General features: G+C 31.9%; 2 protein-coding genes across 2 annotated transcripts; one reads left to right on the top strand and one right to left on the bottom strand.

Annotated features, from left to right (window-relative positions):
* Window positions 1-7: 7 nt before the first annotated feature.
* On the bottom strand, window positions 8-4361 carry LOC126665056 (DEAD-box ATP-dependent RNA helicase 52C-like). The gene is made up of 6 exons (XM_050357739.2): window positions 3319-4361; window positions 3141-3224; window positions 2196-2438; window positions 1547-1714; window positions 1280-1393; window positions 8-862 (listed from the first exon to the last, which is right to left on the bottom strand). The coding sequence occupies exons 1-6, from the start codon at window positions 4024-4026 to the stop codon at window positions 257-259; spliced, it is 1923 nt and encodes a 640-aa protein (XP_050213696.1). The 5' UTR covers window positions 4027-4361; the 3' UTR covers window positions 8-256.
* A 5655-nt stretch (window positions 4362-10016) lies between these two features.
* LOC126664933 (probable ethanolamine kinase) lies at window positions 10017-15596 on the top strand. The gene is made up of 11 exons (XM_050357567.2): window positions 10017-10331; window positions 10562-10653; window positions 10795-10901; window positions 11425-11530; window positions 12156-12278; window positions 12442-12533; window positions 13420-13504; window positions 14206-14311; window positions 14393-14459; window positions 14716-14808; window positions 15223-15596. Exons 1-11 carry the CDS (start codon window positions 10195-10197, stop codon window positions 15325-15327), a joined length of 1113 nt encoding a protein of 370 aa, XP_050213524.1. The 5' UTR covers window positions 10017-10194; the 3' UTR covers window positions 15328-15596.
* The last annotated feature ends 436 nt before the right edge of the window (window positions 15597-16032 follow it).

Here is a 16032-nt window from a genome sequence, read left to right as displayed (position 1 = left end):
TACTAAATAAGAATGAAGCAGCTGAAGCTGAGTACCATTAACAAAGAAAAAAAGGTGATTACAAAGAGTCATCGTTCAAGTGTAAATAATGCTCAATGGCATCCAAAAAGTAGAGTTTCAAAAATCACCAAGGAATGACTATATTATCACCTAACAAGCATATTTTCAACTCTATATTCAAGCTTTGGTTAGTCAGCTTCTTTTAAATACCATTACTTATGTTATATACTACCCAAAGAACAATGACGATTCCTCTCTAATCCCAACCACTAGCAACGACACCTTCGTATCCTTGGGATGGAATGTAAGGTCCAGAAGGAAAAGCATAGCCAGCATCCATGGCTGGAACACCATAATAGTTAGCACTGCCCGAAGTGTCACCATATGAACCAGAAGCAGAACCATAAGAGTCCGCAACAGGATCACCGGTCCCATAAGCACCTGTGTTGTAATAATTATTACCACCATAAGATTGAGCATCATTTCGGTAGTCATACCCACCAAATCTGCTTCCACCATATCGTTTGTTACGACCACCACCACTGCCACCAGTCCCGTAAGATGGATTCTGAGCATATTGGATGAGCCAAGAAGGAACCTCCTGCTTTGCCTCCTTCATTAGCTCAACAAGTGGCTTAGCAAGTGACATATTCTTGTCACTGAAGAATGCAGTTGCCATTCCGGACTTACCAGCACGTCCTGTTCGACCTATCCTATGCACATAGTCATCTACGTCTTTAGGCATATCAAAATTGATGACATGGGATACATGAGGAATGTCCAGCCCTCGTGATGCAACATCTGTTGCCACCAGAATTGATATGGCTCCGCTTTTAAATGATTTTAAAGCTCGTTCTCGCTCCTTGGAATTCAACAAGGAAACAAGAATAATAAGACATTGGTCAGACAACAAATCAACTATTAATATTATTTGGCAGATGAGAATTGCGCTCCATTTCTTTTGGAGCAGCAAAAACATTCATTTTATCGACACTGCATCTAGACTTAATTTTATTAAAACCAGTTACTATAATAGTCCTTTCAGACAAAGCAAGAACAACCCAGTATCCAATTCAATAAAATTTCCTATATTTCCTATCTCATTTTAATGGAGAAACCTTAGAGGCAATAAGACGCGTGGGTGTTAGCATATCAAAGACGATCAAAAACATGATGGCACTGTATCATCTCGAGCAAAATAGTAGATACTGCATTACAGAAAACAAAACAGAATGGCTAAAAAAATGAAAAGCAAGAAAAACAGTAGGTGGAAACTGACCATTTGCACTTTGTCACCATGTATTGCAATTGCTGGAAAACCATTCATGGACAACCAGTTCTCTAAGGCATCTGCTCCTCTTTTTGTCTCCACAAAAACTAGTGTTAAAGCACGCTGCAATCAAGTTTTCCCATTTTGTAGTTATTAATTTATATCCTTAATCATTATGAATAAAATTCAGAAATGCAGTAGATGGGGTTCACATAACTGTGCCATTTACATTGTAAAAGAACATTGTAAATTCAGATGAGCAAATGAATAATATACCCTGCCATGGGTACCAATTGCCTTTTGATCTCGAAGAAGAGCCATTAGACGGCTTCTTTTGTCCATATCTTGAACAAGTTCTACCCTTTGTGCAATCAAATCAGTGCTTGAACCAACTCTTCCCACAGTAAGAAAAATGTAGTCTGAAAGAAAATCAGATGCAAGTTTCTGCAAAAAAACAAAAATGAAAAGAAATTTTTGACACTAGAGCACACAAACAGGCTCAATAAAGTTGGAACAGTCGAATACTCAAAGGAACATGAACAGACAAGCCAGGGTCAGGTTCTGTTAGTTCTGCCAATATAAAGATTAGCTAAATCTTCATCCCAGCTTATGCAATTTCAAATAATGAGAACAAACACATAAACTAAGTTGTGTTCAGGGTCTCATAAAGCTCAGAACTATAAGTTCATTCAGGCTAACAGTCCATTTTGGTAAGAAAGGCAAGACAACAATCAAGCTGAGATATAAGAAATGCAAGTTAAATAACAAGTACACTACAAATTATTAGCACATCCCAGTTGTTGTAGGAAAAATGCACTTGAAGTTAAACCAATGCAGAAGCTAGCATGTCATTTACATAAGTTTAGCAAACCACAAAGCATCTGCAATTGAATTTCCAGAAAGTTCAGAATGAGAAGAAACAAACCTGTATTTCAAGTGGAAAGGTAGCACTGAAAAGCATAGTTTGCCTTTCACCTGGTGGAGGCATGTCCATTTGCTGAACAATCTTCCTAATCTGAGGTTCAAATCCCATATCCAGCATTCGATCAGCTTCATCCAAGGCCAAGTACTTTACAATTCCAAGAGATACTTTTCCTCTCTCGATCATATCAACTAAGCGACCAGGAGTTGCAACTAAGATATCAACACCCTTCTCCAAATTGCGAAACTACAGACATATTATATCAGAAGGGAGTGAGCAGACAGCACATAGTTCCAAAATTACAGCATACTCAAAATCTTAAACATATATTGATAGCACTGTAAGACGCGTTAAAAAGGCAGCATAATGAGCCCACTTTAACTAAATCAGGTGCAAGAGTTCGGTTTAACTGAAAACTGAACATCAAGTCATTTTTAAACATGATTTCCTTTCTGGCAAAACACATTGTTTTAACCTAAGAAACTGAATGGTAACAGTTAACAAACTTCACAAACAAAAGAATTGACTCAATGCTCAGAAATCAATTCTTGCAAGTTGTCAATATCCAAACCCACTTGGTGAAATTAAAAAAAAAAACACAATTGATAGTAAAATAGATAAAAAAAATCTCCATTTAAAACCATCAAAAAACCCATGCATCATTTCCATTTGGTCCAAGTAGCACAGGCACTTCATTCAATCAACAATTTATTTTTCAAAAACAAGTCGGAAACTTCGCATTTCAAACCCGAAATTTCATTTTTAATGAAAAACATTAAAATAAGATTGTTTTGTTGTGTCCGTTTCCAAGTGTCTCATTTTGCCCGTGTCTATATCCACGCTACCTTGCATTTTATAAATTAAGTAAAAACAGAAGATGATGCACCATAAAACATCAAAATTCAAGCCAAAATACTAAATAAAATAAAGATATCAAATTAAATAAACCTGCTGGACTATGGGTGCCCCTCCATAAGCCACTACAATTTTCACTCCAGTATTATAAGCAAATTTCCGCGCCTCTTCATGAATCTGAACATTTCCCAGAAATAAAACAAATTAGAGTTAATCAATAAATTAAATAAACAATACACAAACAAAAGAATGAACAGTAATTGGTAATTACCTGACAAGACAACTCTCTGGTAGGAGAAAGAATAAGAGCAGAAGGACAAGCAACCCGGGTGCCACGGCCCGACCCGACAGAATTAAACGGGCCTCCTTTCAAAATGCCAGCAATAATAGGAAAACAAAAGGCAGCAGTTTTACCAGAGCCAGTCTGGGCACAAGCCATCAAGTCCCGACCCGAGAGAGAAATGGGTAAAGCATGTTTTTGAATAGGAGTGGGTTTCACATACTTACACCTCTGTGTTACATTCTCATTCAAAGCCACCCCTAAATCAATTTCACTGAATGCACTCACTGCCTTCGGTACGTCTCTACCACTCACTTCCACTGGTATATCCTCATACGCATCAAAGTTTATGGCACCGTTACCGTCACCGTCGACGTCGCCATTAACACCGTCAGACAGTACTTCTAGGTCGTCAAATTTTTCAGTTACGGCATTAACTGGAGACTGATGATATGGATTTTGATGATACGGGTTCATGTACGGCCCTAGCCCTGCACCTGCCCCAAATTGAGTACGGCCTCCACCACGACCACCACCACGACGCCCCCCGCCACGACCACCTCCACCACCACGTGATGAAGCATTTGCGGCGGGTCTGAATGGAGGAGGGACGTAAGACTGCCGAGCCGGGCGAGTCGGTCGACGAGGTGCTGTTGATGACGATGATTGTGAGTCGTTTGTCAAATCCGCCCAAGCCATGATGAATAAACAATGGAAATGCAAAAACAAAAGTGACCCTTTTAGCGGTTTTGAAAGAAGACGATGATCTGAAAATGGGGTTTTGAACGTATAAAAAATCAAAACTGTAGAGTGAAGAGCTATTTATAGCAATATAGCTCTTAAAAAAGCTGCAAAACCCTATTACTGGTAATTATAGCAGTAAATCACAGACCCAAAAAACCCATTTTCAAGATTAACAATGGCGTTTATCAAGAAATTTCAAGAACAGAGGCAGATTAATGCGAGAGAATAGCAAGCTTTTTATTTGTGATCGCTTTTCTGTCTCACTATCATTTATTTCGCGTGTAAATATGAGTTCATGAACTTGTTCAGTCTCTACTCATTTTATTACTAGGACGAAACTGCCCTTCATACAGTAGATTGTGTTGCAGGAGATTACTGCTTTGAGGGAAAATATCTGTTTCAGGCGGTGGGACCAGAGAGGGTGTGCATGTGGCGGAGTAGGAATCGGTGATGGGTTCTGTTGGTGAGGGAGATCAACGGGCGGGGATAGTGGAACGAGGGAAATGGGAATTGTTTATTTATGATGATTTTTGTTATAAATTAATTATTGATGTCTTTTCGGTTGCTTCCTTTCTAAATGTTTGATATTTGAGTTATTCAGAAGAAAAAAAATCCAATTATTTAAAAACCGCTCACTTTATAAATTTTTTTATTTATATTATAATCTATAAAATATTTCAATTATACTCTATTTTTAATTTTTATGTTTCATCTTTACTCTAATAAATTGAATTGGCCGATTTTCTTTTAAAAAAAAGAATTTAAATTAGTTCTTCATTTGTATTTTTTCAAATGAAAAAAAGTATGATATAATCTTCTATTTAATTGTTTTTAATATTTTCATTTTTACATTAATTAAATTGTCAAAAAAATTAATTTTGGAGTACATATGAAACATAAAAATCGAAAATATAATGTAATTGAAAATTTTCCTAAGTCATGATATAAATGAAAAAAAAAAGAAGGTGGGTGGTTTTAAATAATTAGGCCATCAAAAAAATTACTGCTTTCAATAATTTTAAACGTTTCGTATAAGCAAATTTCGGCCTCGTTTGATTCAACTGTTTTTAGAACTGGTAGTTGTTAAATGTTGTTGATAGCTGTTAGCTGATAGTAGAAAATAGTTGTTTGGTAAATCTGATCAGCTCTTGTTGTTAATATTTAAATGATCATAAAGGATAATAATAATTTTTATTATTTTATTATATTATATTTAATAAAAGTTATTATAATTATGTATGGGATGAACTAGATCGTCATTAAATTTGATTTTTCCATTAGAATATTTTTTTATAAAAAATAATAGTATTTAATTTAAAATTATTTTATATAAATAGTTTAATGAATTTATAATCAATTTAAAAATTATTTAATTACAGCTGCTATAATATAAATAAAATAATTTTATATAATTCATAAATAATTAGATATCTAAAAGTAATTTAAATGATTTTATATATTATAAAATAATATTATATTTTAATGGAGATAATTTTATCTAAATAATTAATAATATTAAAACAATTATTAGCTATTGGCAAAAAAATTTAAATTACAATTTTTCCAATAGCAACTGTTGAAAACTCAAAAAATTATCGGCAGTTTTTTAAATTTTTCCACCAAGCGTTTAAATGGAGTTTTTAAAAAAAAGTAAAAGCTAAAATTTTTATTGAAAAGTTGAAACAAACACCATCCTTTAATTTTTTTCATTAATACAAACTTATTTTTTAATTGACCAGGCATTGATATATAAAAAAACAAATAGGAACAATTTCACAGTTGTGTGTTTAACTTTAGGCAAAAATGGCATGCTAGGATCATTCATTTGATGTTAATTTTGGTAACATGTCATTTTTGCTTAAAAAATTAAACACACAATATGCATTTTTTTAGAACCTAAATTTATACTCAAAAAATAGATTATATTATTTTCATCTCTAGCCATTTATTATATTTTCAATATTAAAAAGTACTTATTTATGTTTTAATTATTTTAAAATAGTAAAAGTTTATACTTCCTATGTTTTATAATAATATAATATAGGTCATTTTGACTAACATCGAAATAACAAAAAGCAGTTAAGTTGAATAAAATTACTTTTCTTTATCTACTTCTTTTAGTTTTATTTTTTACAATTTTTTAAATATATAAATAGCATATTAATACCTAAGTTATTTATTGGTGCATTTTGTATTAAGTAACTTGATTAGTCCAATTATTTTATATTGATAGCAAAAATAATATTTAATCTATATTAAAATACCAAGTAATTAATTAATTTAAAGGTAATTATATATATCTACTTGGTATAAATAAAAATTTTAATCTATAATTTGTTTATTAAATTAACAGATTATTTAATTTAAAACACTAAAAATAATAAAATGATCTATCAATTCGGAATGGAAAAAATATTTATTTTATAAAAATACAATTAATAATAAAAGATAATGCCTCTAGTCGTGGTGCGCATATATACTATTTTATGTGAGAAATAGTCTCCAATGAGACACATGTTCTACATTATAAATTACATTTTATTTTATTTTTAGTGTTGATCAATGTAACGAGTTGAACTACTCGTGGCTTACTTGAAATCAATTAAAAAGTGCTCTAGATTGATTTAAAATTTAGTCAAGCTCGAACTATTAAAGTTTTATCAAAAAAAAAAGTTCGCGAGATTAAATAAGTCTCATGCACGCATAAAATATTTGCACCCCTAATTGAAAAAACTGTTGCGAGTGGCAGGGCGAGACGCGCACTTAAAATTTTAGCGATCACGATATTGTTGTTTATTAAAACTTGAAACTCCACTACTAATCACGAGAATTAGAGCAAATGTTAGAAATCGCCATCCAGTAAAACCGAGACATCTTTTCTAAATTTGGACGGTAATCGGATTATATCGTAAAATGCTAGTAACTGCACCCATCAGAAATTAAAGTCTAGCTATTAGTATTACTATTTGTCTAATATATTCAATATATTTATTTAAAAGCATATGATGAAAGCGTTTTTTTTTTTTGACGAGATGAAAGCGTTTAAATCACGTATTTATTACAAAACAGTACTAACACCCCTCTATGATTGACTTTATAAATGGAGTAATTTTTATTAATTGACTATAAGCGTGTCTATGTGAGATTAATTTTAAATATTTTATCATCTTTAGTGTTTATACAATCAAACTAATTACATTGTTAACTACATATAAGTGTCTATGTCATGTCATTTGTTTACATGAACTAGAGAAATGACACTTATTATTTACTAACCATATAGTTAACTATGTGTGATAAAATAAAGTTAAAATATAACAAATGAAAATAAAATCTAAATCTAAACCAGTTTTAGGGTTTATTGTCAATTTTCAATTTTCAATTTAAAATTAAATCTAAATGTCTTAGTGTAATGAATTTTAATTAATTACCATCTTCAATAACTCATACAACTACTAATTACATTTCGATTTAAATATAATTATTACTAGATGAATTAATTTTAATTATATGTCAAATTGTCTAACCTAAACACTAACCTAAGTAACTGATTTAAAATAAAAGCGATCATACATCAATTTTTTCACTATATAACAGTTACATTGACACTTTACAACAACAGAACAAAAACAAAATTAAATAAACTAAAATTACAAAAAACTCCCGGAATAGGTTGTCGCGGAAGAAAACCGACCAACCAGAGGCGATGACATGGATCCAAACGTGACAAGAGGTGGGACCAGTAAAGAAGCAGTTGCAAAAAGGACAACGACGGTCGTGGACCCACGACGACGATCATCTTGTTATCGTTGCTAGCGACGGTTCAACATAGCTTGTCGTTGCAGACAGCACATGAGGTCAAAATAAATAGATTTTAAGATTTTGTTAAAAAAATCCTAAAATTGCACGGTAATAAATTAATGATTATTAATATATTGGTTGATTTAATTTTTAAAATTAATTTATTAATAATATTTAATGAATTTTAACAAAACAATGACACAAGCATTGCAAGTTCCATATCATAAAAAAGGCTATCTATCTTAAAAGTACACCATCTTTGCCTATATTTTCAATTATATTGTTGCTTCTTAAAATCGTCAATTTTATCCAATTAGCACCTTTATTTTTCAATTACATTAAAATATTAAACTGACTCACACTTTACATTGGCTTTTAATGTGGGTCTAGATTAAATGGTTAAGGCATTTAATTGTAGGTTTAAACTCTGCCACCGTAACTAACAACTAACAATTTAGAATTTAAGAGTCGATTAGCTATCTTAAAAAAAAATATTAAAAAGCTTTTTTCTCTATAAATTAAAAATTCATAATAACAATATTTTTTCATTCAATATAAAAAATTTAAACTAAAATTAAAATCAAATTCAAAATTAAATCAAAAATCAAAATCCTAATTTTAAAATTTAATTAACCCTGAAAATATCAAAATTAAAATTAAAATTACATAAATCTGAAAGTTACGAGTTGGGTAATTGTTCATCATTGTGCCCTTCTTCAAGTGTAAAATTGTAAATAATTAAGCGCATCTCCAACAACAATGCTAAAATGGAGTACTAATGCCCTAATTTAGCATTAAGTCTTAAAATGCAACTCAAATGCAGTGCTATAATTTGTGTTAAATTTAGCACATGCTATATCACATGCTAAATTTAACACAGACTATGACATATGTTAAACTACAACAACCAATAACAATTCATTATTAATTACAATTGTATCACGTTTATTTTTTTTCATTTATTATTTAAACATATTTTTTTTGTGGTTCTTTTAAAATTTTACGATCTTGAATTGATTTTTTAATAGTAGACCATGTATCAATATAATAAAAAAATAATAAATTATTTTTATATAATTCATCGATTCTCATAATTATTTCTTTTGAAAAACTCATTATTGTATAAAAAATATTATATTTATTTTTGTTTAAAATATCTAATTAAAACAATTGTCAAATAAATAAAAATTAATAATATTAAGAGATAATTATTATAATAAATAATTATAACATTTATTTTTAACTTTGTGCATTGGTGAAAAAAATTAGAATACTATGCTATTTATAGCATTTTACTACTTTTTCATACTAAATTTAGCACAACCAGAAACACTCCAAATGCTCTCTAAGTATTTTAGTATTTAATGAATGAGTGATGTTATTTAATCCACCTAATTTAACCCATCTTATTTTATCATCTCACGTGGTAACACATGAGCAGATCAATTTAAAAAAATATGTTTCATAAGCCGGTACAATAAGGTGAGTTAAAATAGATGAATTAAATAATATTTTTCGTAATGAATAAGGAAAAGATGTTATGCTATGTTTTACTCATTTTTATAGAAGTATATTTTTAACGGGACACGTTAAGTTAATGGTTAAGTAGTTTTTTTTCCAAATCATGGAAAGTAGACCTGACAATTTTAAACACGACACGATTAAATGATACGACACGACACGAAGTTAAACGGATTTGGGTTTGATGTAAATGGGTGTGGGTTATAAATGGGTCAATCCGTTTATGACACGATTAATTTCGGATCTAAATGGGTTATACACGCCTAATCCGTTTAAACCCGTGTAAACACGGTTAATTATTTTTAATTAGATATTATTTATTTTTATAATTTAAATGTTATTAAATTCGTAATTTTAATTAATTTTTTTGTATTATATATAATTAAAATAGTATTTATCTCAAAATATAGTAATAATTTTTTTACTATTATATTAAATAAATTAAAAAAGTAGTTAAATAATTAAACGGGTTTAAACGTGTCACTTTAAATGGTAAACGTGTTTATACGTGTCGTGTTTGGATTTTGTATATCAAACCCGATTAATAATCGTGTCGTGTTCGTGTTTAGCCTTATCGTTTGATCCGTTTATGACCCGCAGTCACGAATTGCCAGGTCTAATGGAAAGTCTCGGCATTGCTATATTGTTGTTGAACTAGCCATAGCTAATTTTTCCAGTGCTTGTAAAAAATCACCTCCCGCCGACTGACCTGAAACAAACAAAAAAACACGCAGAAGGCAATAACTCCAACTAAAAAACTCGCGTTTTATATAACTGAAAAAAGAAAAGAAAGAAGATAAAATGGGAGCAGCAGCAGCACCAACTGAGAAGAAGATCCGGAACGCTATGGAGACTGCGAACTGTAATTCCGATCTTAAAACTTCTCCACTCACCGTCGCTGCCTCTATTTCTCTTCCTGTTATGACTCCTCGCGTCATGTTCGTTCCTTCTCTCTCTCTCGTCTTCGTTTCTGTTTGGTTGCCAAGAAAATGTTGCGTTTTATATCATCTCTTCTTTTATTTTGGACATATTCTTTTACTCGTTGAGAAAAGAAGAAGCAAAAGTGACACTAAACTTGAGATTTGATTGTTTTAGCAAATTGTGTTTAAGAACAGATTAATTTTAAGCTTAACCATTAGTTTCTCTCACTTTTTTTATACATGAACAGAGAACTGTGCAAGGATCTCTTCGAGAACTGGTCAAAATTAGACGATTCTCGCTTCTCTGTTGAGACGGTTTCCGGGGGTATAACAAATCTATGTGAGTATTTCTATTTATTTATTTATTTATTTATTCAGTGATTATTATTATTAAGTTTAAGTTTAATACGTTTATACCCTATATGCATCTTAGCTTTGTTAATTAGTTTTGTTTTGTTGTGTTATCTTTATACGATTGCAGTGTTGAAGGTGTCTGTGAAGGAAGATAATGGAAATGAGGTAGCTGTAACTGTCAGGTTGTACGGACCTAATACGGATTATGTTATTAATCGTGAGCGGGAGTTACAGGTGATTTTCTTTTTTCGCTAAAGCTTTTTCAAGGATTAATGTCTATACATAATCTATGCATTAAACTGTTTTCTAATCTACTATGTCTAATATGTTATTGAATTAGTAGTTATCTATACAAAGAAAGGTTGTGTTTGGAAATTCTGAGTATAAGAATGCTATTCAATGTATACTATTAAATGTGCCGATTGTTGTTAGAATTCAATAGCTTTAGCTTTATCAAGGCTAGGCATATGAAAGAAAATGATATTATGACCAAAGATTTTAGTCAAACAACACCTTGCATGAACTCGATTCAATATATAATCTAGCTTTTTTTCACCTCTCTTAAAAGGAACTAACTCATGTGATTAAAGAAGTCAGTAAGCTGTTTTTTTAACAGTGTATATATATGGTCACATTCTGATGCACTGGAATTCTTTATCTAGAGTTAGCTACAGTTAGTTTATTTTAGTTATTTATATTAAGTTACAATTTTCCTCTGTTGATTGTTTTGTGGTTGCTCTCTACATATTCTTTTCAGTCTATCAAGTATCTTTCAGCTGCAGGATTTGGTGCTAAGTTGCTTGCAGTATTCGGAAATGGCATGGTGCAATCTTTCATTGATGCACGCACTCTAACTCCTGCAGGTAAGCACATGGATTGTTGGATAACATAGTACAATCTATGGAACAGAATTGACTTTTCTGGGGCTGTTATAGACGTTTTCAGTTGATTTGATCAATTTTACTTTATCATAGTTCGCATGGTCCTAAAGTAGTTTATACTTCAAGGGCCAAATGGCAAGAGTTTACAACATTTGTAGGCTTGCCTTTTTCAATTTTTTTTATCGTACTCCTATTTTGATATAATATCTAAATCAAGAAAAAAAAGTGATTTTAAAGTGTAGGTAGTTTTCACCTCACAGTTAATACATTTGCATGCCTTTGACTGTTGTGCAGAGGCCAAATGGTTCTTCTGCATATGCATAATGTTATCAGTTTACGTCTTGGCATATGGAACACTGTTAATGCATCTGGTTTTGTTGAATATCTTAGGGAAATAGGTGGAAAGAAAGTCTTGCTTGGGTTTGCTTGAGCTAGAAAAACTATTTAGGGAAACTGAACGGCACCAATGCTAAAACTCCTATTAGAGAATTGAATAATCTACCGTTCCCACTTAAGGGGGTTCAGAGAACTCTTAAACTTATAAGCTGGCATTAGTCTGTATTCTCTCTTATTTGCTTCTGCTTACATGGCTGTTTCTTTGTGGCAGATATGAGAAAGCCAAAGCTGGCTGCAGAAATTGCCAAGCAACTTCGTAAATTCCATGAAGTGGAAATCCCAGGTTCTAAAGAACCTCAGTTATGGAATGACATCTTCAAGTTCTATGAGAATGGTATGTTTTGATGTGTTTGACTTCCTTGGGTCGATGTTTATGTACATTAAGCTAAATATGCTCGCAGTTTCCTTCATTACCCTCTTTTCCAATTTTTAGCAATTCTCTCATATCATAGGGTACAGCTTACTTTTCTTATTTGAGTTGCAACATTTTATTGCAGCATCTCTCCTACAGTTTGATGATACTGAGAAGCAAAGAAAGTATAAGACAATTTCATTCAAGGACGTTTACAATGAAGTTCTTGAAATCAAAGTAATCTCTCTTATTTTCCTCGGTTTTAGTTGGTGATGGTGTTTTTTCTTTATGAAGGTTGGACATTTAGATGCAGGTCATTTGGCGTTTTATATGTAAAATATATATCTAACATGAAACCACTTGCAAAATGGCTAACTAATATCTCCTTTGCAACTGCTGAAGTTTGTTTTTCTTTATCATATCTGTGGCTTTGTTTTTAACTTCTTTAGGATTTGTAGGACCTTAATGTTTTATCAATCCTCTAGCTAAGTATTTTCAAAATGCTTAACACACATTGAATTATTTGTCGTTTTCTGCCAGTTTAAATGGGTTATCTCAAAATTCTCAGCAATACGTATATTGATATAATGGAATATGACAAAATGCTACTCCCTCCGTCCCATTTTAGAAGTCCCATTGTGTTTTACACACAGTTTAAGAAGGCATTAAATTATCTTCATTTTTACCCATTTGTCCCTGTTAATGTATGTCCTGTAAATTGTGTTTAAAGTATTGACCCTTTATTTGAAGAGTAAAATAAGGGGTAAATGAATAACTTTAGCTTAAATTTTCCCTAAAATTTAGAAATGGGGCTTATAAAGTGGAACATCCAAAAAAGGAGTGATTTTTTAATACGGGCAGGAGGAAGTATATATTTGATGCTTTTGAATGAGCAGCATGTAGATGACGTGATGTTCATCCACTATCACGATTAAGCACGTAAGCCCATTAAGCATTTGCTTTCCCTTGAATTTATCCCTTTCTCAGGTAACAATAGCTAGTAGGGTGCTGCATACCATGTTACATGTTATATCAACATTATAGTCAATAAAATGGTTTGAGTATCTTTTAGAGTTGTAAAGCTATATTCTTACTTATTGTGGCAATAATCCTTGATAAACAGGAACTGACAGACCGTCTTAATGCTCCTGTGGTTTTTTCTCATAATGACTTACTTTCTGGGAATCTGATGCTCAATGAAGATGAAGGTATTGTTGAATATCTATTTCCGCTATCTTTATTTCTTCATTTCTCTCCTTACATATTATCATTCCTGAAGAACCACGTTTTTTATTCTCTGTTAAGCATACATTTGTATAAGCTATTGCAAATGCGTGTGAATTCTTATATTTTAGTCCATGAGTAAACTCAAAGAAAAAAACTGTACAGAGCAAGGAGATGGTACTGGTATACATGCAGATAATTTACTTGATAGATCTTTTCAACAGTAGGATACTTATGCTGGTACATGGTGAATGAATATTCAGTCGACTGTATTTATGTTAGGCTACCTCATATAGTCTTAGCCTCTTAGGTATGATCTAGAAGTAAGATTATGAAATGAGAGGTACGAAGGTTGTTTGCGTTTTGGACTTATCTTTGCCAAGGATCTGGGCTGTGGTGTTTACAATTTTCTGTCGGACTTTTTTGGTAAGGCAACTCTGAGGCTATTTGCGTTTTTGCTGTTTTATGATGATGATGTGACATGCTGTTAAAGCTCTACCATCGATTATAATTGCAATATGTGTAAAGGGTGATCTAAAAGATGATGCCATCATTTTGGGGCTTGATTTCTAAAATAGTGCCTGAAATGGTCAGAATAAAAGTATTGCTCAATTTGTTTTAGTTGTGTTTTTGACTTTTGCATCTTGTATTCATGCCCTAATTTTTTTATCTCGTGAACATCCAGATAAACTCTACTTAATTGATTTTGAGTATGGCTCATACAGTTACAGAGGCTTTGACATTGGAAATCACTTCAATGAGTACGCGGGTTATGATTGTGACTACAGCTTGTACGTGTTTTACTTTCTCATTCTATTTGCTTCTTTTATTTTTTTATTTCAATGTGTTGATTGTGAAGTGTGTTTTTCTAGATGTCCAAGTAAGGATGAACAATATCATTTCTTGAGGCATTATTTGGAACCAAACAACCCGCATGAGGTATTCTTGGATTTTATTGCTATTGTTTATTTAATTTTTCATTTTTGACATGCTACGGATGGATCAAATTATTGTTGCTCCATCAAATCCAAATGGTTTGTCTAATTCAAGTTTGGCTGTTCTGGATGTGTACACACACAAAGGAGTTACGCTGAACATCTCCTTAGATTGAAGCATAAACTTCATAGACATTTTTATGCATTTAGATTTTGAAGCACTGAAGTTTGATTTTTCTTGTGTGTTCTGTCAACAACAGGTCTCTGACAAGGACCTTGAAGCACTATACATAGAGACAAACATTTTCATGTTAGCTTCACACTTATTTTGGGCATTATGGGCTCTAATCCAGGTAACTTGAGCTCTACAAGTGGTTGAGTCTAGGGGTATAACCGAGTCGAGCCAACTCGCAAGCTACTCGGGATTGGCTCGAAAAGTATTCGAAATCGACCCGATTAATATCGAGTCGAGCTACTCGAGTTAATTATCTAATTGAGTTTGAGCTTCAAAATACTCGGCTCCTTAAGCTTGCAAGCCTACTCAAACTTTAATTAATTATTTTGTTACCCTTTATATTTACATTAAAGTTTTTATTTTTATTTGAAAAATTAATTTTTAAATATTTATTCAGATACTCCAGTGGAGTCAAGTCGAGCTCGAATCTCACATATTCTAAGGTTCGACTCGACTTGGTTACACCCCCAGTCGAGTCCCATTAAATCAAGCCATTGATAAATAATATGATTTGTTAAATTTTCTTAAACAGGCAAAGATGTCTCCAATTGATTTTGATTATCTAGGGTATTTCTTCCTGCGATACAATGAGTACAAAAAGCAGAAGGAGAAGAGTTGTTCATTGGCACGTTCTTAGGGGTGGGTAGTTTCATGTCATTTTCACGCATTGCCAGCAGTCGTGCTTTTTGTTGTGGATCTGTAGGGATAGAATCTCTAGTCCCAGTTAGATATTCTTGTAAAAATTATATATTCTTTGTAGGCAAGGAGATAAAAAATAGAAAAATAATGCAAAAATAATGTGAACATGGCAGCACTTTAGTACCATTTGTTGTAATTCTGAACACTGCCATGTATTCCTCAACAGATTTGAGATAACCGCAAGAAAGCTAGTCTTCTGGTGCTGAATGTTTAATTTTATTAGTATATTTTTTCTTTTGAAAAACTAGAACAGACTGGTATTGGTATTTTAGCGGTTTGTGAATCTGTTTGGTTCAAATGAATTTGATTTTTTTTTTTTATGAAATTCATCTGAATTTGAACAGTGTATTTTTTGTTAACGTGGAAATTCATTTGGTAACTATACTTTTAAAATTTTGTAGGATTGATAATGTTTATGTCAAATAAAATAATTAGTAGTTGAAATGAATTATAAAGTAGAAATGATCCAAATGTTTGTCAATTCATCTTCTTTGGCAAGTAAAACTTGAAGTGAAATTACAGAATCTGTAAATGGAATCGGAAGAATAGCAGGACATGGCAATACATAGATCTGGATTATTTATTGAATTCTTAATACTTAATCTAAAGGCTTAATCCATCCTATTAGCTTTTATTTACTTGA

The sequence above is a fragment of the Mercurialis annua genome, linkage group LG1-X, assembly GCF_937616625.2.
Source record: "Mercurialis annua linkage group LG1-X, ddMerAnnu1.2, whole genome shotgun sequence".
Lineage (NCBI taxonomy): Eukaryota > Viridiplantae > Streptophyta > Magnoliopsida > Malpighiales > Euphorbiaceae > Mercurialis > Mercurialis annua.
This window is presented reverse-complemented; position numbering and strand designations above follow the sequence as displayed.

What these genes read in the sequence shown, in the direction of transcription:
- LOC126665056 (XM_050357739.2), bottom strand. Translation starts at nt 4,026, where the DNA reads ATGGCTTGGGCGGATTTGACAAACGACTCACAATCATCGTCATCAACA. An exon ending in GGGCACCCATAGTCCAGCAG is followed by an intron (nt 2,439 to 3,140) that starts GTTTATTTAATT and finishes ATATGTCTGTAG; the next exon opens with TTTCGCAATTTGGAGAAGGG. An exon ending in CAATTGGTACCCATGGCAGG is followed by an intron (nt 1,394 to 1,546) that starts GTATATTATTCA and finishes ACTTGATTGCAG; the next exon opens with CGTGCTTTAACACTAGTTTT.
- LOC126664933 (XM_050357567.2), top strand. Translation starts at nt 10,195, where the DNA reads ATGGGAGCAGCAGCAGCACCAACTGAGAAGAAGATCCGGAACGCTATG. An exon ending in TATGATTGTGACTACAGCTT is followed by an intron (nt 14,312 to 14,392) that starts GTACGTGTTTTA and finishes GTGTTTTTCTAG; the next exon opens with ATGTCCAAGTAAGGATGAAC. An exon ending in AACCAAACAACCCGCATGAG is followed by an intron (nt 14,460 to 14,715) that starts GTATTCTTGGAT and finishes TGTCAACAACAG; the next exon opens with GTCTCTGACAAGGACCTTGA.